The 27,011-nt window shown below is 34.5% G+C and overlaps 1 protein-coding gene, 1 non-coding gene and 2 pseudogenes across 2 annotated transcripts; 3 read left to right on the plus strand and 1 right to left on the minus strand.

Moving 5' to 3' along the window:
* Window positions 1-278: 278 nt before the first annotated feature.
* Window positions 279-4,301, plus strand: LOC133315799 (U-box domain-containing protein 4-like; annotated as a pseudogene).
* A 1,850-nt stretch (window positions 4,302-6,151) lies between these two features.
* On the minus strand, window positions 6,152-9,774 carry LOC133315773 (UBP1-associated protein 2C-like; annotated as a pseudogene).
* Window positions 9,775-18,599: 8,825 nt separating this feature from the next.
* TRNAA-UGC (transfer RNA alanine (anticodon UGC)) lies at window positions 18,600-18,672 on the plus strand. Its single transcript has one exon. It is a non-coding gene; the product is annotated as a tRNA-Ala (tRNA).
* A 5,909-nt stretch (window positions 18,673-24,581) lies between these two features.
* LOC133315803 (zingipain-2-like) lies at window positions 24,582-26,137 on the plus strand. Its single transcript, XM_061517475.1, has 2 exons — window positions 24,582-25,092; window positions 25,290-26,137. The coding sequence occupies exons 1-2, from the start codon at window positions 24,645-24,647 to the stop codon at window positions 25,880-25,882; spliced, it is 1,041 nt and encodes a 346-aa protein (XP_061373459.1). The 5' UTR covers window positions 24,582-24,644; the 3' UTR covers window positions 25,883-26,137.
* Window positions 26,138-27,011: the final 874 nt, after the last annotated feature.

The following is a 27,011-nucleotide window of genomic DNA, read 5'->3' on the forward strand; positions in this document are numbered from 1 at the left end:
GGTTTGGTTTTGATATTATTTAAATGGCTGTAAGTTTTCTACGGTTTATGTTTTATTGCGTTTAATAGCTTTTAATAGGTGTTTAAGTTATTTTTAGCAAGCTACCATATAAGGAGATGTAATCGTCATAGAAAGTATAGAGCAAGAAAAGAGAGTTTGATAATAAAGAAAAACTTTCGTAGATTATTCATTTGGTTGTCTCTTGCATCTGTGTGTTGATACCTTAACAACAACAACAAGAAGAAGGTTGAATATATATATTGAAATAGTGCAAGGTGATGGAGAAGCAGAGCAGTGATAAGGAGGAGTCTATGATTCTGTTGCAAAGCTGTGTGAAGAAGCTTCACTTTGGGAGCTGGGAAGAGAAAGAGGTGGCAGCAAAGGAGATTGAAAAGTTTGCTAAAGAAAATGTCAAAGTGAGAAAGTCGATAACTAAACTCGGGGTGGTGCCGCTGTTGGTCTCTATGGCGGCTTCGGAGGTGTCTAACCGGCGGCGAGTTGGAGTGAAAGCGTTGATCCAGCTAGCTAATGGAAGTTACAGGTAAGTTTCAGAGTTCTTATGTTCTTTGTTCCTTCTGCATACACTAGAAGAAAACTCGAAAACTTGAGGGGTGGTAAACTTATGCTATTGTCCTATTTTGGTTTTAAATCCTTGCATAAAGACTCAGTTTATTTTCTTTCTCTCTCTTCTCTTTATCTTTAGTAGATTCTATCTATTTTTTTGTGCTCATAAAACACAATCTCATGTAAAACTAGAAATTATATTTCTTAAATTTAAATATGATTTAAGACAAATATTTACATTAACTTGAAGGGGATGATTGCCCCCCTAACTCCTCCCAAAGTCCGTCGCTGTGTTCAACTTTCACTTCAATTCAAATATGAGTCCTTAATTCTTTAAATGCTACTTCTTGTTAATAAGGAATGTGAATTATTGGATATGGCTCCCATCGTTTCATATATGAAATGATTTCCAATAAGTGGCACATTTGATAAAATGAATGGTTGAATAGGTTACCCACCAATATCATGCTTATACGTCATAATAATTTAAAAGCAATTGCCGAACCATTATAGTTTAGATTTTTTTTGTATAACACATGGTAAGAGAAGACATGATAAAGAAATTAGAACTGAATTTGTACATGGATTGAGCTACACCAAAAAATTATTGCAGAAATCATGCACAAAGGGGATGATTTCTTACTAAATGTTTTCTTCCTCAAACTGTTGTGTTTTTTTTTTCCCAATTGTTTGATGGGTTTTATGTTTTTTCATGTCATAGGAGATAAAACTATTTCTTATACACATAAAAATATATAGGATTTATATTTTTTTCTTTTTCTTCTTTTCATATGATCCACATGAGTCTCACTCACTTTTATATACGTGTAGGAGATAAAATTATCCCGAAAAACATTAATCCCTTGTTTGGATATGGAAAAACACGTTATCATCTTTTATACAAGAAATTCGTAGAATGGAGCCACTGTGGGCATCCGCACATTTTGACCTTTGGGGAGCAAGGGACAAGGTTGTTGAATTCAAAGTGATGGTTGGCCTTGGTGGGTTTGGTTCAAGACTCCGAAAAGGCGATGGTGGTGCGCCATGCACGCACATAGAGTTAAATCCAAGAACGGAATTTAGCCAATATTTTTTTTATCAAATTTGCCCAAATCTCACTATTAGCACCGTTCTCAGAGATGGCAATAACTTGGGTCTAGATAAGGTATCAGAGTACTTTCATATTTGCATTTAATGACCATACCTGCATTGATAAAAGTTTTAATGGCCATACTCATGTCTTGCCCAATGAGCACCTATGTACCCGGATACATTATTGCATTTTAATTAAATGAAATATGTTCTTCGTTAAATGTGTATATTTAACAAAATTAAAAGTAAAACATCTAACATAATTTTAAAAATATCGAAAGGTCTTTCAAATCCTTAACTGTAAAACTTAACAAACAGGATGAGTTAACTAACTAAATTTATATTTAACATAAATAAAGTAATTAAATACAAGAATAATGTAATGTCTAGTTAAGGTATTATATTATATAATAGGTGTCTGAGACTGGGCGAATGCTATAGTGCCCAAATTTGTACCTATATTCACAAATCTTTAAGGATAATTATTCAAGGTCGTACCTAGAGCTATTGGATGGGTAAAGATCCTATTGCGAGTACCCTTCAAATCCAGGTCTAATTATCATCACTAAACAGTAATGTGCAATGCTAACATAGTTGGAAGAAATCTAATTAGAATCAAATAACCAAAATGTCAGATTTGTGTCAAACGAGTTGCTAGGTTGTAGGATGACCTACCATGGAACAAAGTTCTTATTGAAGCAACATTTTTGTCTTCCTTTTTCTTTTTTAAGTACCGACAATTTTGTCTTTAAATTTATAATTAAAGATTTTAAAATATTGGGTAGTTGGCCGGATTCGTTTACTATCTTTGGAGCAATTTTTGAAGTCTTTGGTTGACTTTCATCTGCCAACACGCATAAATTTTTTTTACCACTACGTGGGTATAATATTTGGATTTAGTGTGTGTCATTTAAAACGATAAATTGTGTCTTTTTAGATGATTTACACAATGTATGATCGGTCATACTTTGTGTAAATTTGAAAAGTTGCTTTTTTTTTTCTCTCCTCAGTCACATCGCTGACGTGTAAAGTGAAAAAAAAAAAGTAACTTTTCAGACTTACACACAGTATGACCGGTCATACTCTGTGTAAGTCACTAAAAGGACACAACTTGTATCCTTTTAAATGATACTTCTTTTTCCCATAATATTTTTTCACTTTTGAAAAATAGTGGAATGTGGCGGGAAAAAAAATTTGAAAAGTGTTGAAATTTTTTTCAAAAGTGAAAAAATATTGTACTTGGATACAACAGTGATACCAAAGATTTATCTCTCCCAATACATCTTTAATTCAGATTCCGGTTGACCTCATTCTGTTATAGATAATATATGTAAGGGATATATTTTTTTTATGTTGTAAGAAAAAAATTATCTCATGTTGTAGAAATAAAAATATAAGTGAGACTCACTGGTAAGATGAGAGAGAAAAAAAAAGTAGTAGGACCCAACCCTTTTTGTGTGTATAGGAGAGTTGTTTATCTCATGTAAGATGAGATAAACATAACCTTATATTTAATTTGGTTGGTTTGAAACTTTGGACCCTATTTATTTGTCAGGGAACCAAAAAAAGACTTTACTCTTAATATTTACAACAAATTTCATCCTTCCTATCCAAAGCTGAAAAAAAAAAAAAATTTGAAGAATGTGAGGTGATGCTAGTGGAGAGTTGTTATTGACTAGTTTATGCTGACTTAACAAAACATCAAATATTTGCTTTTACCCAACTTTGACTGGGTTGATGCATGTTTTGTCTTTCGCTGATTCGGTATGATGAAATGATGCTGTTTTTTCCCCTCAGGAACAAGGCTTTGATAGTGGAGGCAGGCAGGAATGTTATCGAAACTGCCTAAGAGAATTGACCTTGAAGATGAATCAACAATAAGTGAATTTGCAGGCTTGATCTCTTCATTGTCATCTCTAGCAAACACTCAATTTCCTCATGCCACATTACACTTTCTCCCATTTCTTAGAGACATTCTTAAGTCATGTTCAAGATTTGGTACCAAACAATCATGTTTGGTAGCCCTTTTGAAGGTCTCAACTGTGTTAGAGAATTTAGGGCCTTTGGTTTCTAATGTGTTTATACCTATCCTATTGGAACTGACCTCGATAAAAGAAATTTCAGAGAAAGCACTTACCACTATTGGGAACTTGGTAGTAACTTTGATGGGAAAGAAAGCAATAGAGAATAACTCAATGGTACCAGAATGCTTGATTGAGATATTATCTTGGGAAGATGAACCCAAATGCCAAGAGTTGTCAGCTTATATTTTGATGATTCTAGCTTATCGAAGCTCATCACAAAGAGATAAAATGGCACAGTCAGGGATTGTTCATGTACTTATTGAAGTGGCTCTATTAGGGAGCCCTTTAGCTCAGAAGAGAGTACTGAAATTACTGCAATGGTTTAAAGATGAGAGGCAAATAAAGGTGGGACCACATTCAGGCCCACAAACTCCAAGAACTGCAATAGGTTCACCTGTAAAGCAAAGAGAGACAAAAGAAGGGAAGAGAATGATGAAGAATTTGGTTAAAGAAAGTCTGCATAGGAATATGGAAATAATAACTCAGAGAGCAAATGCAGCTGGAGATTCTTCTAAGCTGAAGTCCTTGGTTATCAGCACAAGTTCCAAGAGTTTGCCTTAGAAAAGGTTTTTCTTTTTTGCCCTTTTTTTATAATTTGAAGTTTACTCGATTTACTGATTTAGGCCTCCCCCTGATTTCTGCTAATCTTTGGTGGCAGCAAATGAGGGTATCGTTTTAAGGTGCAGAAAAAGATAAAATGTGAAGAATTTACCTTCACGAAAGAAATCAAACATTCCCTGTTACAACATTTGCATATCTTGACCAATACAAATGAAAAATCAAACTGTTTATAAGGGATAGAACTTATTTCCTACACAACTGTAATTATGAACAATAAAAAAAGAAAAGAGTGTCTGTTAATTTAAAAGATATAAAGTTGTATCATTTTAAGAGAGAGAAAGAGATAGATAAAGGAGGAGAGAGAGTTGACAAAAAAAATAAAAATATGAATCTCACATTTTTGTGAGAGTGAAAAGATATAAGTTGTCTCATTTAAAATGATAAACATTTTTTGCTATAAAAAAAACCACAAACCCTTTCCAAATTCACTTCAACATTAATGGAGGGCTTAAATGCTATTGGACTTGAGAAGGGCGACTAGCTCGTTCCATACAATATTGGGTTCTAAAGTTGTGATTGTCAATCATCATGATAAATCAATCTTCAGAGACTCATGGGCTTGTTATCAAAAAAATAAAAATAATTATGTGCACTCAAATTTTCGTTTCTTACAGTCATCTATATATTAATGAAAGGAATAAATTTATGCATAATTAAAAATAATGCTATATAGTCAAATAAAATTTAAGAAAATGTAGTCAAATTTGTTCAAATTTTCAAGAGTAGTTGAATAAAGGGATGACAACCAATCATATATTTAACAGTGAATAATAGTGCAAATCATTTAGGTAAAACGTCCAACTATCTATTATTTTTATAATTCTGCTAGAAGCAACGTCTAAAATGCTGTTTAGTTAGAATTAGAATAATGCTACATTCTCAATTCCCACTCCACTCAAGATTCCCTCTATCAGCCATAATAAAGGGTCCCTAAAGATGGAATATATATAATTTTTTTTAGAACCTATCTTTTTCTTAGAAAGCTTATTTTCTCAAGTTTAATATGTATTGGTATGTTAATTATAAAAAAAATAAAAGTCATGCAAAAGGCAAAATATTAATTTTTTAAACTAATATTCATGGCTTCTAAAAAAGACAACATATTACTTTTTACTTTTTAAACTAATAATATACAACTTTTTTCAACAAAAAAAAAAAAGAGAGACTCTTGACTTTCGAAAAAAAAAATCCTTCTAAGAAAACACTACATTAATTTTATTTTATTTTTCAAAGCCAAACTAAACAGGCCCTTAAACTAACGCAAAACAGAGTTGTTATAATTCTCTTTGACAAAGGCTACTTGTAGCAGCTTGCGACAAGCTCTTATAGGAATTTCCACGTCGCAAGGCACCCACCATGACACACTTGGAAGAATAGAATCAAATTCCAAATAAATCATTTAGCCTCCATTCCCCACCCACATTTTCCAAAGCATAAAAAGGAGGTTCCCCAGGTTTTCGTCCAAGAGATACCAAACACTTGCCTCAATCTGGAATATGCACAATGAGCTGGTATCATGTTGTAGAAGTATTTATTCCAATTCCAACTGATTACAATCGCTGTGATCAGAAATCGCGGATAAGTTGCACCATTGGAATCTGTATGCATAGAATCTATCCTCTCCAGTTTTCATTTTCACCACTGAACAAGCATTCAGATTCTATGCTCATCAATTTGTAATATAGAATCACAGACTTTGTTTAGCACTCAAATTCGTAACAGTATGCCATCTACTTATTTGAAACGACAGGGAGCGCAAAAAAATTGCTGTGTGCATGTGTAACCTGGTAAAAATGAATCAAGCGCAACATATTATATCAAACCATTTATTCCATACACTTCTCCTAAGAGCAGCACTCGTATTTCATGATAAAATTATTACAAAGTTATTGTCTCACTTTAGAGAATGATACAAAAAATAGCTTGGCTCCCTCACTGAACATTGGGACACCAAAATGGCATTCAAAAGTCCCAAGTTCTAGCCTCAAAGGACTACAGCAATGCAGTATTGGCCGAACTACTTCAAATTGAAAACGAACGGGAGAAGCACCTCGAAAATCATTAGAAATAGCAGCAAATATGGACATTCACAAGGTTTGATATACAAGCCATTAAATTAGAGAAAAAAAAAGAGTAGAAATGTGCAGCAGAAAAAAACAAACAATAAATTATTCGGGCCAAAAGGACGATCAGCGCAACAAACAAAAAAAGAAAAAAAAAAATCAACAAAAGAAGCACCAAACTATGACAGAGCAAACTATTGCAAAGCAAGTTGTTTATTCCCTTTTAAAATATTTATCTCCACTAAAACCCAAACAAATGATACCACATACTCAAGTGCAGCATAGTGCAAGACGAGGCAAACAACCAACACATTTATTCTGTTTTGCTTTTATCTTCATATCCTACTTTTAACTCGAGAGATACAAAGAAATAAATATTGTTACTTTCTTTCCCTTATCTTGCTTTCGTTTCACTTTTTAGAGGGTTAGCACGGAGAAGAGAGGGAGCTTAATATTTTATGTGCACAAGTGTACTGAAATTTCAGTAATCAATACATGCACGACAAGTCCTTTATTGTTATATTAATGGCTTCATACCCACTTGATGTCGGCTTGACTTAACCTCAATTGCATATTAAACAAGCTGAATTCAAATTATAAGACTCATGAGCTGTGAAATTACAGACCCTTTGATTGTCTATATTAAAAAAAAAGTTTCCCAAGAATAATGGTCTGTCTTAAAAATCATCATCATAAGTTACATATAAATTAAGGGTTTACACATGAAAAAAAGAAATGACATTGCAATTGCCACATCAAGTTTGAGATCTCATTTCCACAACAAACAAGGCAAGCAATCTCAAGGTGATCACAAGCATTCATCATAGGGCCAAGTTAATAGCAGATATTATGTTTAAGATGATACAAATAAGTCTCTAAAGACTTGACTGAACTGGTTTACTCATAAGATTTGGTGCGGAAATTAGTTTAAAACCAAATCAAAAGGATATTTCAAAAAATACTCAAATTTTTCACGGGCCCCACCATAAAAAGAAAATGCTTGCAATGAGCAGAACTTAAAATAGAAAAAAACTTAAAATAAATTGAGGTCACCACAACAACCACATAAAGTACATATATGCACATAGGAACATAGACAGCAATAAGAGAAATTTCAAAATTTAATGTAACCACCTTGGCATTTACTCAATAACTTAGGAAGCTAATTTAGGGAAATTTTGGTATAAAAAGTTCTACAGAAATTCCACATAAATACTACATTCAAATACTACGCCAAGTTATGCAAGCTTTCACTAACACCTATCACAAATGGAACCATAACAAAGAAGCAGAGGTAGTGAAGCAGCAACAAATTTACAGCAGTCCATGAAACCAAAACCAAAGATTTCATTGTCTGCATGCAGGAAATCAGCACAACCATTTAAAGCATTAGCGCCCAAGAAGCCATCACAAACCTGAACGAAACACCTATTCAAAACTCAAACCAATCATTAACATTTAAAACCACGAACTGTCAAATGTCATAATCATTACTCAAACGTTAAATACAATCAACAAATAATAAACTTTAACTAACATCAACTACAGCAGGAAGAACATGCAACAAAATAATTTCTACAAAAGATATTAAACCCAAATTAATATCAGCAATCCATTAAAGAAATCCAGATTGGTAAGATGGAAGAGCCATTCACAAGTGCATGTAAAAAGTCATGTGCATTGGAAAACAAAAACAAAAACGGTAGAGAAAGAATAATGGTCCTTGAAACACAAAACATAAAAACATAAAAAACTTCATTTCTTTTAAAACCATCTAAATGCAAGTTCAGCTAATAGAAACATACATACTTAAATATTTTTTAATTAACGGATAAGGGCATACACTAATCAACAACCAAGCAAGCTTCCATTAAAACGGAAGACAAAAGATTGAAAATTCCAATGAATCATCAACCCAAAAGCTTTTTCAGAATGTACCAAAAAAAAAAAAAAACCTTTTTCAGAAGAAGATTGAATCAAAGAATGCAACTGTACATTCTAAACCACTACAAGCACACAAACAAAAATCAAACAACCAACCAACCAACAAAACTAAGAGAAGCAAAGCAAACACATATCAGCTACACTACAAAACCACAATTACCTCAATAATAAGGCGGCACGCCTTGGTACATTCCACCAGGAGGAGGTCTTGGCATTGACATTGGCATGGGCATGGGCTGAGATGGAATAGCAGATGAAGGCAAACCATAATTCGAGCCATCATGGAATCCCCCACCAGAATTAGGAGCCACCCTTCCAACATAATCACCGGAAACCGGCCCTCCGAACTGCGAGTTACCGTAACCACCAACAATTCCATGTCCATACCCACCGGCAGAGGGAACCGGATTACTAAACTGCGGCACCGAAGGCTGCATTCCATAACTATTGGCAGCACCGTACTGTGATATAAGCATGGGAGCATGATGCTGGTTGTCCCCTGAAAAGTTCGGGTTCGGGTTCAGGTTCGGGTTCGGATTCTGGTTCTGAGTCCCTGGCTTGGCCTTCTTGTTATCCACAGCCAATTTACAAATCACTTGATGGCCATCAATGGTCTTAACTGGCTCAGCAAGTGAAGCCCTCGCACCTTCTTCGGTTTTATAAACGAAGAAAGCGAACCCTCTTGTTTTCCCACTCCCTTTATCAAACCCTAGAGGTCCCTCTTCGATTTCCCCAAACTTCAAGAACTCACTCAACAGCCTCTCCGAGGATATCTCGAACGGAACGTTTCCGACGAAAACTTTCCTCGCCGACACGTCCCCCGCCGCGCCCGGCCCTCCGGACGCCGCCAGCTGCGTCACCGTCATCCTACCGTCGATTTTCTTGCTCGGCTCCTTCAAGGCGAGGATGGCGCCGTCCACGTGCTTGAACACCACGAAGCCGTAACCCTTGGACCTCCCGGTCGTTTTGTCGAAGATGACGATGGCCTCGTCGAGGTCGCCGAACGCCGAGAACACGCCGCGGAGCGTGTCGGTGGTGGTTTCGCCGGCGAGGCCGCGGACGAAGAGTTTACGGAGGGTGGCGTCGCGATCGGCGACGGTGCGGACGGCGTCCAGGACGTCCGGGTGGCGGAGGGACGCTGACTGGAGGAGTTCGAGGAGCTGGTCCTGGGTGAAGGGTTGGAGGATCTTGCGGATGTCGTCTGGAGCAAGTGTGGTGGTGGTGGCGGCGGTGGCGGCGGGGTCAGAGGTGGGTGGGGGCGGAGAATCGGCGTCGCCGTTCTCTTCGGTTTTGCGCTTCTTCGGGAAGTCCATGGCGACGGAGCTTGTTCGTATGAGATTTGGGAATTAGGGGTTTGAGGATTTGAGTGATGAAATGTTAAGTTGGCAACGCTTTAAAAATGGAACAAAACCACGCAAACTTATGAGTCATAATTTAATAGATTTGACCCATTGGTTTGTGTCGGATATTATTTTGTAAACAAGATATTTATCAATTTATATATATATATATATATATATATATATATATATATATATATATCATGTCTCCAAAAACAATATGTATATATTAATATCAATACCCAACCAAATGATAGTAGCTTAGTTGACTTCAGGGAACTAAGCATGTGGAGTGAGAGGAGCATGTGTTCAATCCTCTTCAATATTATATTTGTGAGAGGGGTTTAAAATCTTAATTCCGGGACTCGTCCCGAATCGGACTAGTCGCGAAACGATGAACCGATTGAAATATCTCAAAAAAAAATTATCAAATACCCATGAGCTACTTTTGTTATTGTTATATTTAGATATTTAATAATTTGTGAAATAAAATAAAATGGAATTAAATTAAATTAAATTATTATAATCTTATTTAAAGACATGAAACATAATGGAATTGTCAGTTTTATACCATAATTATCTTTACATTATATTTATTTTGAAGACATGAATTTCATTTTCTTAGCTCACTTTCCAATTAATGATATTTGTTAGAAGACAAGAGAGTGAGGTAAGGTGGGATTTTGAATAAAAATCACATATTCAATTTTTGCCTTAAAAAATAGAGAAAGAGCTGGAAACTTAGGCTTTGTTTGAATATTTAAACAATTATTTGCTAATAATCTTAACATGCAAAAAGTCTTAATAATAGTAAGACTATCATGCAATCAAGACGTAACATACTCATTAAAGTTCTAGACATAAAAATATTTGAATAACGTTAACTTAAACTATCAAACGAAGTCATTCTTATGAACTGATATTCTGATTGAAAAATGAAAATAGTAAAAGTATTATTCAATGAAGCCTCAAAGGCTTATATACAGAACACTAAGCTAAGTAAATGGGAAGTGAGTTACTAAGTAACTAAACAACTAAAATTACAACAGAAAGCTAACTAAAACTAACTAAATCCTAGTTAGTTACAACTATTATAGCTGGCACATAACTTAATCAATTAAATAAAAGTCACATGTTCTCCACCATATTTGCATCTGCATTCTTCACTGCATCTGCATAATTGGTGGATGTTATTACCCCCCTCCCCCTCCCCGCGCCGCCGCGCAAGCTGGACTATGAAGATCAATAAGTCCCAATCGATTGATAAGCATGGAAAATGAAGAAGGATGAAAAGCTTTAGTAAAGCTATCAGCCAACTGCATGGAAGAAGATATGGGAAGAAGATGAAGTAGTCCAGCTTGGATTTTCTCACGTGTGATGTGGCAATCTAGCTCAATATGCTTTGAGCGTTCATGGAAGGAAGGATTGTGGGCCAAATAAATGGCAGATTGATTGTCACAATAAATTGATGAGAGCAGTGAAGGATGAGAGAAGGGGATGCCAAAATCTTGAAGTAAGAATCGCAGCCATTGAATCTCACAGGTGAGAGCTGCAAGAGCGCGATACTCAGCTTCTGAGGATGACCTGGATACTGTTGTCTGCTTCTTGGACTTCTATGAGAGCAGTGAAGGACCAATAAATGTGCAAAATCCTGTAACGGATCGACGAGTATCTGGGCAACAAGCCCAGTCCGAGTCAGCAAAACCAGTGAGAGTCAGGTCATTTGTAGCAGAAAAGAAGAGTCCTTTTGTTGGTGCACCCTTAAGGTATTTGAGGACCCGTGTGGCAGGATTGAAATGAACATCAGTTGGGCATGAAATGAATTGACTTAGCTGTTGGACAGAGAATGCAATATATGGGCGAATGGTGGTAAGGTATAAAATCCTTCCAACCAATCGTCGATAAGGGCCTACATCTGACAGCTTCGACCCAAGGTCACAAGAGAGTTTTGTTGAAGGATCCAATGGAGTAGAAACGGGCTTGGTGGCAAGAAGTCCACTATCAGAAAGCAACTCAAGTGTATACTTTCGTTGATTAACAGCGATACCTTTTTTAGAACAGGCTATTTCTAATCCAAGGAAAAAATGTAATGTGCCCAGATCTTTAATCTTGAATTCAGCATCCAGAAATTGCTTAACTCGTTGGATCTCTGAAAAATTGTCTCTTGCTAAAACAATATCATCGACGTAAATCAAGAAAGCAGTGAAGCTATCATTCTTCTGTAATATGAAAAGAGTATGGTCTGCAGATGATTGGACATATACCAAAGAAATAAGAGATGTGGTCAATCGAGAATACCACTGCCTATTAGCCTGTTTAAGGCCATAGAGAGATTTTTGCAATTTACAAACTTTATGAGAACCTGAGACTTGAAGTCCTTGAGGCACATCCATATACACCTCCTCATTTAAATCACTGTGAAGAAACACATTGTTTACATCCGATTTCTCCAAAAACCAGTTTTTGGCTGCTGCAATGGCAAGTAACATGTGCACGGTTGTCATCTTGGCTACTGGACTAAAGGTGTCGAAATAGTCCACTCCCTCCATTTGTGTATAGCCCTTAGCCACAAGTCGGGCTTTATATCTCTCAATTGTGCCATCCGCATGGAACTTGATCTTGTATACCCATTTGCACCCTATAGTTCGTTTTCCTGGTGGTAAGTCAACCAGAACCCATGTATTGTTCTCTTCAAGGGCATTAATCTCCTTCTTTATGGCATCTTGCCAACATTCAAACTTTGCTGCTTGTGTGTAAGACTGAGGTTCACTGTGTGATATTATATTTAAACAGAAATGTTTGTATGAAGGAGCACATTTGTTATAACAGACAACATCAGAAATTGGGTAATCAACATAAGAGATAGAAATATTCCCTGAGCAAGACTGGTTTGGCACTGCTGTAGTAGATAGACTACAATGATAATCTCTTAAGTAATTTGGTTGTTGATGTAAGCGGTTGGAACGTCGTGGTGGAGCAGGATTGATAGGAATTGTTATGTCAGTTTCAAGAATGTTGGGAACTATATTAGATGTTTTAGTTTTAATAGGAAATGGATAATCACAGGTTTCTGGATTAGGGACTGGGTTGGTGGCTTTGGTGGGAATGGTGTTTATGGTTTTGGTATCTGCAAAGGGAAAACATTGCTCAAAGAAAATCACATTTCTATAAATAAAAGTGGAACGTGATGTTGAATCAAGTAAGACATATCCCTTGATCCCATCTGTATACCCGAGAAATACTGCTTTTCTGGCCCTTGGGGAGAATTTTGTGCGACCAGACACATTTGTTGATGCATAACACAAGCAACCAAAGACCTTGAGACTTGTGAGAGATCCTGGTTGTTGGTATAGCAACATATGTGGACTGTTATTCTTCAACAATGGGGTTACCAACCGATTGATTAAGAAAGTTGCATGCATTACAACATAGGACCAGTATACCAGTGGCAATTTACTTTGGAAAATGAGAGCTCTTGCAACATTCAACAAATGCTGATGTTTTCTTTCTACAGTTCCATTCTGCTCAGGTGTCTCAACTCAACTTTTTTGATGCAAAATCCCTTTTGATCTATAAAATTCTTCCATTGAAAACTCAGATCCATTATCACTTTTGATAATCTTAACAGAAGTATTGAATTGATTTTCCATTAGCTTGATAAAGCCTTGAAGATTTTCTCGGGTTTCATTCTTTGACTTCATGAGAAAGATCCATGTGTATCTCGTGAAATCATCTACTATTGTCAGAAAGTATTTGTGCCCATGTATGGAAGGCACTGCATATGGTCCCCATATGTCTACATGTATCATTTCAAAAGGCCTCTCTGTTTTGGTATTACTTATTGGAAAACATAAACACTTATGTTTAGCATATTGACATGCATCACAAGGTGCAGTATGAACATTGGGAATAAAAAGGATTTGTATTGACATTTGCTTCATAATATTATGAGATACATGTCCTAGTCTAAGATGCCAAAGTAAGGAAGCATCAACAACACTAGGTACATTATTGTTGGCTAAAGGGTATTGCGGTATACAAGTGTTTACAGTGGAGTTGACAACTTTGCCATATGTGATCCGTGACTCCAGTATCAAGGAGCCACTGAATTGGTTGATTACCTGGTTTATTAGAAGCATTTGCATTCAAAACAGAAGTTTGAACATGATTTGATGAAGACATCACTGCATCTGGGTTGATCTTTGATGAATGTAGTGCATTTAACAAAGTCTCATATTGTTCATGAGACATAGAAACTGTTGAATCTTGAACAATTCTTGGATCTGGCATTGACTCATTTATATCAGAATCCAATGTAGCATGGTTTGCCATATTTCTTGGCTTAAAACCTGGAGGAAATCCATGCTTTCGATAACATGTATCTATTGTGTGATTATGCCTCCCACAAAAGGTACAAATTTTACCATTTCCTCGTCCTTGACTATAGGTTCCACGACCTCTTACTCCCTTGGCCATAATTTCCACGCTCTCTTCCTTTATCAGAGTTGGTGGAAAATGCCTTTGGTTCAACAATGGCATCAAAATGCCCTTCTATAAGCATCTGTCTTTCTTGTTGAACCACCATGGAAAAGACTCGATTGATATTTGGCAATGGATCTAACAACATAATTTGTGATCGAACATGACAGTACCGATCATTCAAGCCCTTCAAGAATCTTATGACATGATCTCTCTCTCTGTCTCTGCATCTGTTGATATCCACCACATGCACACCGATTAACACAACTGCATGCAGGGAGTGACGTCAAGTTATCTAATTCATCCCACACAGTCTTCATATTCGTAAAGAAACCAATGATCGTTCTTTCTCCTTGTTGCATTTTATAAATTTCTTCTTGAAGATCCGAAACTCGAAATATGTCAGATTGTGAGAATCAATTTTTAAGATCTATCCAAGCATCACGAGCTTTTTCTATCCACAGTATTGAGTTTGCAATGGATTCGTTAATTGAACGGTGGATCCATGCAAGAATAATGGTGTTACATCTTCGCCATGCACTAAACGAAGGATCCTCAACAGGTGGAGGTTCAATGCTTCCATCTATGAAGCCTAGCTTGTTCTTTGAAAAGAGCGCCATCGTCATCGCCCTTGCCCAACTGTGATAATTTCTTCCATCAAGAGCTGGATTAACCAACACCAATGCTGGACTTTCATTGGGATAAAGAAAGAAAGCATTTGCTGGATTTGTAAGGAAATCTGGAAGAGCACCTTGATTTGCCATTATCAAGAACTCAAAATTTACAGCGAAAAGAATGGTGAGTACCAGAGCTTAAAGCTCTGATACCATCTTATGAACTGATATTCTGATTGAAAAATGAAAATAGTAAAAGTATTATTCAATGAAGCCTCAAAGGCTTATATACAGAACAATAAGCTAAGTAAAAGGGAAGTGAGTTACTAAGTAACTAAACAACTAAAATTATAACAAAAAGCTAACTAGATCCTAGTTAGTTACAACTATTACAGCTGGCACATAACTTAATCAATTAAATAAAAGTCACATGCTGTCCACCATATTTGCATCTGCATTCTTCACTGCATCTGCATAATTGGTGGATGTTATTAGTCATTGCACCTAACAAACATAAAATTAGACAAGCGAAATAACTCCAATATAAAAATCTTAGAAATGGAAGCTAAGTCATAAACGTTATAATCCAATGGAAAATGCAATGCCAAGTGAAGCAAAATTAACAAAATAAGAATGTTATGCAATGACCACAACATATGAAAACATTGTACTTTGAGGCCTCCACATAATCTACAAAACCATACAATGGAACATACTAAAATGTTATTGTACCAAACAAATAAGATATTTAAAACTACAAAACTAGCTCTAAATGACAAAACAGAGAAGGAAACAAATGAAGACATATTACAAAATGAAGAGTCTGAATAATAGGTGGGTACCCTAGCATAATATGAGGTAACATTTCATTGTATTGGTGGACTGGAATTCAATTAAAAACTTTCAAAGCATAAGGATGTTGAACAAGGTACATGTATACAAGAGGCACGAGTGTCTGTTTAACACCTATATATGTCCTCTAATAGTACCCATATTACGAGTGAATTTTGGGTACCACTGTTGTAGGTACAATCTTTCCCCATTTAGAAAATAACAAGGATATAAAGGTAAAAAAATAAAAAATACAGGATACATATGGTATTAAAATTTTCTTATTTTGGAAAGATGAGGTACTGAGTTCAGTACTACCGTGGTATTCAAAAATTTTCCCCATATTACATCCTCAGCACTAGCATTCTGATTTTGTTTGACCAACTTTGTTGTGTTGTTGCTTTATCTGTCAAATATCGGCAAAAAATTAATTAATTGTAATTTAAATATAAAATTATAAATTTATTGCTGTTTTGAAACTATTTACACATGTATTGTAGCATGTCACGTATTGATTGGGCGTGACCACTCACGCCTAAATTGGACGTGATCCACCATACGCTCATGCCTAAATTAGGCGTGACTCGTTTCGGTGATTCAAAAGTCAGTTACGCCTCAATTGAGCGTGACCCAACGACAAAAAATATGGGAATGAGGTAATGATGATTTATTGACCATTAATTCCCCTTTAAAAACTCCTTTGTTTCATGTAAAAAACGATTGTTTATCCTTCATATTCTTCATCTCTGTTTTATGTTGTTCTGTTTTTCTTTTTCCATTTTTCCTTTTTCTTTTGGTTCCACTACTTGTCGCTGGTCAAGTATTGTTCTGCAGAACGAGTTTAGTGACCCAATGAAGTGCTTTGTGAGAGGGTGCAGATTTTTGACAATACACCACTGGGTTCCGTGCGAAATGCCCTCAATTTGAAGCAATTGGATAACATGAGCAACACTATGGTAACAAAGATAACGAGCTCAATGTGTTTGACAACGAGTACTAATATATTGCAGCAGAATGGGGTGACAGAATTGAGCACGTGGAATTGTTTATGGAACATAGATTAGTGGCTTGGGATTTCTTGTACAGATCGTGAGGTTGTAATGTCTTCACTCTCTCCACTCGCCACCTTGAAAAGGGTTTCTCTTCTTTCAGGTTTACACACACCCTCATTAATAGATCTCACAGTTCCGATCGAAGCCCATCACCTAATCCAATGGTCGAAATGACAACCGCATTCATCATCCCCAACATAAATCATCTTCATAGACCCTTGTCGCGACCTCTCTTTCACTCACTCTAAAAATCCAGATTCAACTTCTCTCTCCCTCACACACACACAAAATTTCTTTATTTTTTTTTTTGGTTTTGGCTTTTCATTTCTGAATCTGCCATAGTCATTACTAAAAAAAATGATAACAATTATACAAGATGCAATCATCGAACGACTCATATTTCGTTGCAAAATTTAGTCAAACCCCACTTTGAGTAGTCTTTGTAATTCATTAGCTTGTGTACTGTTAATGGATGCTGAGAAGGCTTTGGGGCAGTTGAAAAGAGTGAAATATGAATAAGAAGGAAAAAATGGGAAAATAAAAGGTGAACCTCATTTAACACATGAATAGAGCATACACATAACGCAATGTAAGAGTGATTAAAGTGCTACTTTTTGCTAAATTTTTTATTCAAATATCACGCCAACAGTGATCAAAGTGCCACTTTTTGCTAAATTTTTTATCTAAATATCACGCGAACAATACATTTTACCAGACACCACATGTCATAATTTGCTATCACTGGTAGCGATTTTCGTAGCCAATGATTTCGTGACACATGACCATATTGCAGACCAAATTCGCTACCACTGGTAGCGAATTATGACACGTCAGCTTTTTTCTGCGAAAGTGTGCCACATGTCACAAAATCATTAGCGAACGTAATTCGCTACCAGTGTAGCGAATTACGTAACGTGACAGTATGGTAAAAAGTACTGTTCGCATGACATTTAGGTAAATTTTTTGCCCAAAAGTGACATTTTGGTCACTGTTCCTAACGCAAGAGTTACTTTTCTATTATGTAATTGATTTTGCTTGGTCCATGAGACTCATGTCACGGTTTGTTGTGTCATTCATCTTATATAATATATACAAAAAGAAGCCTATTATTCCTATTGCGTTTTTTTAACCTTTCCTTTATATATTAAGTCTAAAGCCTCACGGATAGTGCATTGGGTCACACCTATTTTGAGCGTGACCAGTCATGCTTTTTTTAAGCGTCATTATAGTGAATATCACGCCTGTCTGGAGCGTGAATGGAGACGCCCAATCTGAGCGTGATACACTGCAATACATTTATAAATATTTTCAAAATAACAATAAATTGTTTATTTTTTATTTAATTCGTAATAAAATAATTTTTTTGCTGTGAAATATCTCATTTGTTTTCTCAATAGATTTAGCAATATAGCCTATGGTTATATCATATTCTTGCACTTGTTTTGCTTGTTTCATTGTCCTAGATAAGGTTGCACCATGAAAATGGCCATCAGAAGGCCCATTAGGAGAAGTGAAGGCTTGAAATTCCTCATCAAACGTGTCAAAGCCTTTTGAAGTAGCTTATTCGTGGATACCAAATGGTAAATGTCCCCTATGGTGTTATCATCATAACCATTCCCATTAGATGCAGTTCTTCTTGCTTTGATTTTTTAAGCTTGTTTCTCCGCTCAAGAGCTTCAGATCGCCTACAATGAAAATAAATGAAACCAAATATTTACGAAAAAAATTAGCTTTATCTAAGTTTAAATAAAAACCACCAAAATTTAATATTTGCATATTAAATATACCTCAATTACCTTATCCCACATTTCAGGTTCGACAATCCATATGTTTATTGTCGCCCCCTAAGCAAACTCATATGATCATAACAACCAACTTAGTAAAATCTTGTTACAGCCAAAGTTACATTACTCATGGGGATGTAGCTCAAATGGTAGAGCGCTCGCTTTGCATGCGAGAGGTACAGGGTTCGATCCCCTGCATCTCCATAACAATGTATACATTTTTAATTTGTTGGATTTTTGTCATCATGTTTGCTAGACCATTTCTTCAGCATTTTCCGCCTCTATATTATTTCTACATGCATAATGAGTACTCTTTGGAACTGTGATTGTTTTGGTGAACTCCATCTCTCAAGGGGTTTTATTAGCTTGATCCTATATCTTCATATCTTTTTTGTTATATGTATAGAGAGAGTTTCTTATCTTATCTCAGCAGTAGTAGATAACAAGTTATGGAGACTAACTATTCTTTCTAGACCAGGGTCTTTCGCTTTGTTATCTTTGTTTTGCAGATAATTTGTTCATTTTCGTGCAGACTTTTTGGATTACAGGGATGTCAGTATGACATTATAGGATGCTTGGATAATTGTTGTGCTAGTTCTGGTCAAAAGTTAGCTTGGAAAAAACTTTAATCTGCTTGAATTTTAAAAATTAACCTTACAATTTTAATGAAGATACCAATACTTTAATCTGAAGTTTGGCTAATGTTAGAGAAATATAAATTATTAATGTAGTATTACAAAATAGCTTAACCATTCAAGTTGAATTAACTTTTTACATAATATCAGAACCTATGTGACCAGTTGGTCAAGAGTTTCATTTTTATTACCCCAATTCTATTAAAAATAATTAAATATTATGAAATTTCTTAGTGCAGGTAAATTGGATCTAATGCATTAATTATTCGCCTTTTCTAGCTCAATAAACTCTGTAATATAATTTAGCTCAATAACTTAAATTTTTCGATTGAATTGCTTCGTAGCTAACTCAAAATTAATTGGAAGCAAAAAAAAATAAAATTTGATGTTGGACGGAATGACCCATCCAATCAATTGACCCATGGGGTATTTTTTGTACGAGACTAGTGTAATTTAAAAGCTAATTTTTTGACTCAAATTACTACGAGACCACTAGCCAAACTGTCATGTTGGAGATGTCGTTGCGGTTGGAAGTTGAAGAATGAATCCTGATAGGTTATGTTAGTGTTTGGAGCCATAAGTTGGGCTCCTAAACTCAAAATTAAGTGAGGCTAAATGTTCAATTAAAAAGTGTATGGCAGCTATTTTATCAAACATCAAATAAATTCTAGCCACCTTTCGCTCACCATTCTCAAGTAGAAAAAATGACAGCCCTTATCTCTTTTCACACCTCAAACAACACTAGAGGTGTGCAAAAAAACTGGTTCACTTGCTCTGTCCTTGATTTGACCTTGACCTGATTCATAAATCTCTATTTTTTTGAACTGGTTTAAATACTGACCCACTTTTATTTGGGTTAGTTTTAGACTTGACTTGTTTTAATAATGATCCATTGACCCCAAAACTTGACCTATACTCATTATGTGAAAAAGAAAAAAAAGAAAATCACAATTAAATTAAAAGAAAAGTTTTAACGTAAAACAGTTATGTCAAATTTTTTTAGGGAAAAGTTCACCGATGCCCAAGTGGTTTGCTTCAGAATCATTTATGCCCTTGTGGTTTTTTTCCTATCACATATGCCCCTGTGCTTTGTAAAAAATAAGAAACCACAGGGGTATATGTGATAAAAAATATACCCTTTACAAACCACAGGGACATATGTGATAAGAAAAAAATCACAGGGGCATAAGTGGTTCTGAAGTAAACCACAGGGGCATTAGTGAACTTTTCCCAATTTTTTATGAAAAATATTTCCATAAAAAATTTTCGCAAAATTTTTTGTCAAAAAATATTTTCATCAGAATTTGTGACTAAAAACATTTCTGTAAAAAAGTTTGACGGAAAAATAATTTTGTCAAATTTTGTTACGGAATCTAAATTTCGTCAAAATATTTCAAAAAAAAAAACATATTCATCAAAAATCTCGACGAAACATATTTCCATAAAAAAAATTTGACGGAAAGAAATTTCATCAAAATTCTTTACAGAATTCAAATTTCGGCGAAATTTTTCGACGGAAATATTTTTGTTAAACTTTTTGACAAAAAAAAAATTTCGTCGAAATTTTTAGCGAAACACATTTCCATCGAAATTTTTTGACTAAATATTTTCGTCAAGTTTTTTGATAAAAAATATTTCCATCAAAATTTTCAACGGAACACATTTCTGTCAAAAAATTTCGAAAATTTTTTGACAAAAAATATTTCGATAAAAAATTTTGACGAAAAAAATATTCTGTCAAAAATTCTTTAGAGAATCTAAATTTCGTCGAAAGTTTCGAATGAAACATTTCTCTCAAAAAAATTTCTGTCGAAATTTTCGTCAGAACACATTCCCATCGAAATTTTGAACGAAAAATATTCCGTCAAAATTTTTGACTGAATTCTTTTTTCGTTTAAAACATTTGATGGAGGAAATTATTTTTGTCAAAACTTTTGACGAAAACTAAATTTCGATAGAAAATTTATTTTTGTAAGAATTTTCATTAGAGAAAAATTCCGTCGCACGAAAAAATAATTTTATGACATAATTTTTGTTGTTTGCAACGTAGAAATTTTGACAAAATTTTGTGACGAAATCAAGTCAAAAACGAGTCAGGTTAGATTTGACCAAGTTTAGAAACCAAGTCAGACAGACCCACTTCAGAAACAAAGTCAGGTCAAATCCGACCCGGTTCTGAACTAGTTCAAAAAAATCCAAACCAAGTCAGACCTGACTTGAATCAAATTAAAGCGGGTCGGGTCAAAATATCTGACCTACAAAAACCAAGTTGGGTCGAGTTAGCACAAAAACCTGACTCGACATGCATAGGCCTAAACAACACAACCACATCCAACCTTCTTCCTCCACAAAACAGCCACAATCCAGCCCTTGTTCCAAGCCAAAACACCTTTCCAAAAACATCCTGCTTGGGCTCATAACAATAGCCCAAGAAGCCTTGGAAATAGAAGCAGCTTTCGAAATTCTAACCCTCCGTTGCCACAACAAACAATCACCAAATTGCTTCTTGTAGCAAGGTTTCATCCACAGTTTGATATAATGTTTTTTTTTTTTTTTTTATGATTTTTTTGATTCTTGTAAAGGTTGCCTTTGTAATTTGTTTGAGATTTAGAGTAGGGTTATGTTTATAAATTTTTTATTTATAAACTACACTATATATTTTGCGGATTACGTACTAAAACTTTATAAGCAAAAAGTTTGCTTTTGTTGTTATTGACTTATTGTCTTTATTTTTTTATTTTTTTGAAAATTTATCCACTGATTTAAGGAAACTGAAAATTACTGGTCAACCCCCACCAAAAAGAAGAAGAAGAAAGAAAATTACTGGTTAACTGAAACAATCTTATATCAATTGATCCATGTGTTTGGTAATATTTAACTTATGTTTATAATTGATTTTTTTATACTTTAAAATTATAAAATGATAATAAAAATTCTTTTAATTCTTTGAATAGTTTGATTTATTTAACTTATTCTCTATTTTTAATTAATTAAAATTAAACTCTCACTTATTTGTTTGTTTTGTCTTTTTTTCGAGTGTTAGATCTTTGTACTCTTTTTACATATACTTCTTTATTTTTTTTCAATTATTTCTCACTTTTCATATCCTTATAGTTGTTTGGTTGCTCAAACCTAAGGTAAATGACTTTTATTTTTGTTTTGTTTTATTTTTTTATGTATTTGTCTCACCTTTGTTTTATGGGATTTGGGTGGCTCTAGGCTCATATGCTACTGTACATATATACATGGTCATGATTTATTTTGCATATACTTCTTATTGATTGAATATTCTATAACCAAATCTATCTTCATCGAAGGGTTACACAGTTTATGTTAGAATTAATATTAAATTATTATTTTTTATGAATAAAAAGTTTAATTTGAAAAAAATGTGTTGTTTAAGGATAAGTTGTTTGTCATCCAATGAGTGTCGTTTAAATCGTGGCATTATGTGTTATATACATAAATGAGTAATCATAATTTTAAAAGAGCTCTTTCCTAATAATGTTTGCATATTCTTTCCATCTACATTCTTATACTCCAGTACGATTGATCTGACATAGGTTGAGTTTGATTGAAGTGTTCTATGGAAAAGTGTCACCACAAGAACATAGATAATTTATTCTATCATAGGAGATAATTGTCTATGAATATTGGGCACCATAAAAAAATAAATTGTCTTATGGACACAGGAGATAATTGAACCGTTGGAAAAAAAAAGTCAATATTCAAAATCTAGAGTAATTTTATAATTTTGGTCCAAATTCCCATCAATATTTTAAAACAAACCAAACATAGCATTAGAAAAAATAATCTAACATTCCCGGAAAAAATTTGTTCTACCGAACAATTTTTTAGTAACATTCCTGAGAAAATAAATTTTCCACCATATTCCTGGAAATTATGGTTCCCGGGTAAAAAAAAAATCTCTTCTACCAAATTTCCTAAATTATGTCCTTTTAGCTGCTTATATCTATATACTGCGAATAGTATATAATTAAAATATTAAAGTTATATTTTTTTCTCTCTTCAGAAACTATCAGCTAGCGTAGGAAGTGAAAAAAAGTATAACTTTAAATTATAACTATGTACTTTCTAAAATACATAATTATAAAGAGATAAAATTAAGGACATATAACTTAGGTCATTTAAAAGAGCAAAACATCTTCCCGTTTTGGATTGTCAATTTTTTGTTTAACTAAAATGACGTACGTTCCAATTAGAAAGTTTTATTTTTAAGAGCTTATCGGAGAATGAAACTAGTGAAAGCACTTGAATCTTCCTAATTGGATTTCAACACAAATGGCACGCGGAAAAAAGGATATCAGGACAAATGAGACGGCAAATTAATTTAATGAACTGTAAGAGGACTGTGAGAGTCAGACATTCTTGTCATGATGCAGAAAGACCAAATGAAAGCAACAGGACAACTGGGTCAAAATATGCATAAGTTGGCAAATTAAATTGATTGATATTTGTCATTTACACATTTACTTATTCCACAAACAAAGAAAATATTTATATTCTGTTTTATTAAAGAGAAAATATGGTTTTAATATTAACTGAATTCATTATTATTCATTTTTAAATAATTGACTTATATGAAAATCATGTAATGATATTTAATGATTCAAAAGATTAAAAATAAAATTAAAAATACACCACATAAAATAATTAAATATTATTTTTAATCAATAATTGATAATAAGTTATGCCATTTTATTTACAAATTGACATGTAATAAAAAAAGTTACATATTCAATTGATACATAATTTGTAAATATATAAACTACATTTAATTAAAATTTTTTTTATTTCAGAATCATCATTTTATTTTGTATGTATCCTTATAGTGTTTTTTCTTCCTTGATTGCTACAAATATTACAATCAAGGACATTTTGTTTTCTTTGTGCAGAAGTGATTTATCATTAAGGGAAAGATATTTATACACAAAAAATTCTAAATCATTTCTAAAATAACAAAATAAGAAAAGAAAATAATGTCATATATAATATATTTTTTTCTTTTTCAAAAAAATAAATAAATAAACAGTTGGAATATTCTTAATTAATTGGATTTGAACACAAATTAAATGGTAACCCCAAAAAAGGGTTTTAACTTTCAACACAAATGAGACGGAAAATCAATTTAATGAACTGTATAAGAAGAGTACTGGAAGAAATTGTTGTCATGAATAAAAACAAGAGCAAAAATGGATGCACATGGATGAACGTACCAAATGAAACAAACACAACAACACCCTCATTTGTGAAACCTATTCAGTGGCTTGATTGTCGGATAGATGGATGGAGTTCCATTGATTAATGGTTTGTCATTTATCGTAATTAACCCAGCGGGCACGCTGGGACATACACAATTCCAAAATTTGCATGCAATTAAGAGAAACATGAATTAATCTCCAGTACTTGTATTTATACCTGCTATGAATCCTCACTTCTTCACAGTTAACCATTCAGTTAAAGACATTGCTATAGCTAGCTAGATTGAGTAGTAATATACTACTGTGCTGTGTGCTAGCAATGGCTTTAACTCTAGACAGAAAATCTATTGTTACCATTTTCATCCTTTTGTGGAGTTGCGCATCTCGTGCTACGTCCCGAACATTCCATGAATCTTCCATTATTGCCAAACAACATGAAGAGTGGATGGCCTTGCATGGCCGTGCCTATGCCGACAATGAAGAGAAAATCAGACGCCAACAAATATTCAAGGACAACTTGGAGTTCATAGAGAAACACAACAATGAAGGAAACAAGAGCTACAGGTTAAGCCTTAACGGTTATGCTGACTTAACTGATGAAGAATTCCTTGCGTCTCACACAGGGAATCTCGTCATGCCACCAGCAGGGTCATCCAAGATTAACAACAATTTTAGGTACAAAAATGTGAATGTCAGTGACATTGAGCCAAGCTTGGATTGGAGAGAGAAAGGGGCAGTCAATAAAATAAAGAACCAAGGCCAATGCGGTAATTAACTAGTTTAATTCAAATATATATATATATATATATATTGTTTTACAAACTTTTTGACTAAGCATTACAATTAATATTTCCTAGCTAGCTAGCTAGCATGCAGGTACGTTGGTCATGCATGCATGCATGTTTGAATATATATATATATATATATATAATTTGTTAATATATCTGAGTGTGCATGCATGCAGGGAGTTGCTGGGCATTTTCTAGTGTGGCAGCTATTGAAGGTATTACCCAAATCAAAACGGGCAAGTTGATGTCATTGTCAGAGCAACAATTGGTAGACTGTGCCATCCCTGATGGTAATGGCTGCGGCGGATATACTATGGATAAAACCTTTGAGTATATAGAACAAAGCCAAGGTCTTGCTAGTGAAGAGGATTACCCATATATGGAACAAGATGGGACTTGTCGTGATGATGGGATGGTCAATCCTGCGGCCAAGATTAGTGGTCACGAAGATGTTCCTCATAATAGCGAGGAAGAGCTTCTCAAGGCAGTGGCTAACCAACCTGTCTCAGTAGCCATTGATGCTGAAGGAAAAGCATTTCGGTTTTACTCTCAAGGAGTTTTCAATGGTGAGTGTGGAACTAGTCTTAACCATGCAGTTACTGCAATTGGCTATGGTGAGGACGACACAAATGGGGCTAAGTACTGGTTGATAAGGAACTCGTGGGGTCAACGTTGGGGCGACGAGGGTTACATGAAGATGCAGAGGGAGGCTGGTACCCCTGAAGGTCTCTGCGGCATTGCCCTCCAAGCTTCTTATCCAACTCTTTAACTATTATATACATATACCATATATATATATGTCACCATATTTATATATATTTCCTTTATCATAATTATCTATTAAGTACTTATTTTTCATTTCCCTAAGTTAATTTTACTTCATTTTCTATGCATTATCTATCTTATATATGCTCATATTGCTCCCTATGCTTATGTAGTGTTATAAGTTAGTTTATCGATCGTTGAATGGATCGATCCAGTTGTATTAATTTGGAAAAGTATGAATAAAATGTTTATTGCCCTTTCTCCTCTCCTCCTTTTCCAATCTGGCAAATATGCATGAACAAAAGATCAAATCTCGATCTTGAGCATTAATTACACCTTCAAGAATATATATACTCCATTTTTTGTTCCCATTATATATCACGCCTCTTCAAAGAAAGAAACCAAAGTGAAAATGGGGGGAAAACTCACTATTGATTCTTAAGCCTTTTGTCTTGCCTATACCACTCAGCGATGTAATTAAAGGGATGCTTTGACATTTTTTACATTAAGTAATGCTGCTGTAATTTACTGCAAAATATATAATACACCAAATATTAATTTTTATAAGTCTTTTTGAACGAACTTGTTGGAATAATAATTACTCTTAAATTTATGGTGATAACCATCACCAACATACCAAGATCCATCATACCAAATTATAAAGGAATATTAACAGAAAGATAGAGGCAAACTTGTCTCTATAGCAGCGGTATAACTTCGATCTACATCTTTGGGTTACGTGATCTTCTTCAGTCAAATAGACATAATCGTTATTCTTTAATATGATCTTTTCCTTTGAGGCACACGATCTTTCCCAGTCAAATAACCCTAATCATTATTATGGTCCTAAAAGAGTCATTTGCAGAAATCGGAGAGAAGGTCTCTTTATAGTCTATGCCTTCCTTTTGAGTTAAACCTATAGCAACTAGACGTGTCTTACATCTTTCGATGTTGCCCTTTGAATCCCTTTTGGTTTTAAATATCCATTTACAACTAACGTGTTTTGCACCTTTAGTTAACTCGACAAGATCCCAAACGTCATTATCTTTCATAGATTTCATCTCATCTTTCATGGCATTAATAATTAAATCATCTTCCTTCAAGCCTAAAATATTTTCGTGCTCTTGAAGAAA

Source organism: Gastrolobium bilobum, unplaced genomic scaffold (assembly GCF_033153095.1).
Source record: "Gastrolobium bilobum isolate Gb01-03AN ecotype WA unplaced genomic scaffold, APGP_CSIRO_Gbil_v1 utg10138, whole genome shotgun sequence".
Taxonomy (NCBI): Eukaryota; Viridiplantae; Streptophyta; class Magnoliopsida; order Fabales; family Fabaceae; genus Gastrolobium; species Gastrolobium bilobum.

Coding starts and splice junctions, on each gene's coding strand:
- LOC133315803 (XM_061517475.1), top strand. CDS start 24,645: ATGGCTTTAACTCTAGACAGAAAATCTATTGTTACCATTTTCATCCTT. Junction 25,093..25,289: donor AAAGAACCAAGGCCAATGCG/GTAATTAACTAG, acceptor GCATGCATGCAG/GGAGTTGCTGGGCATTTTCT.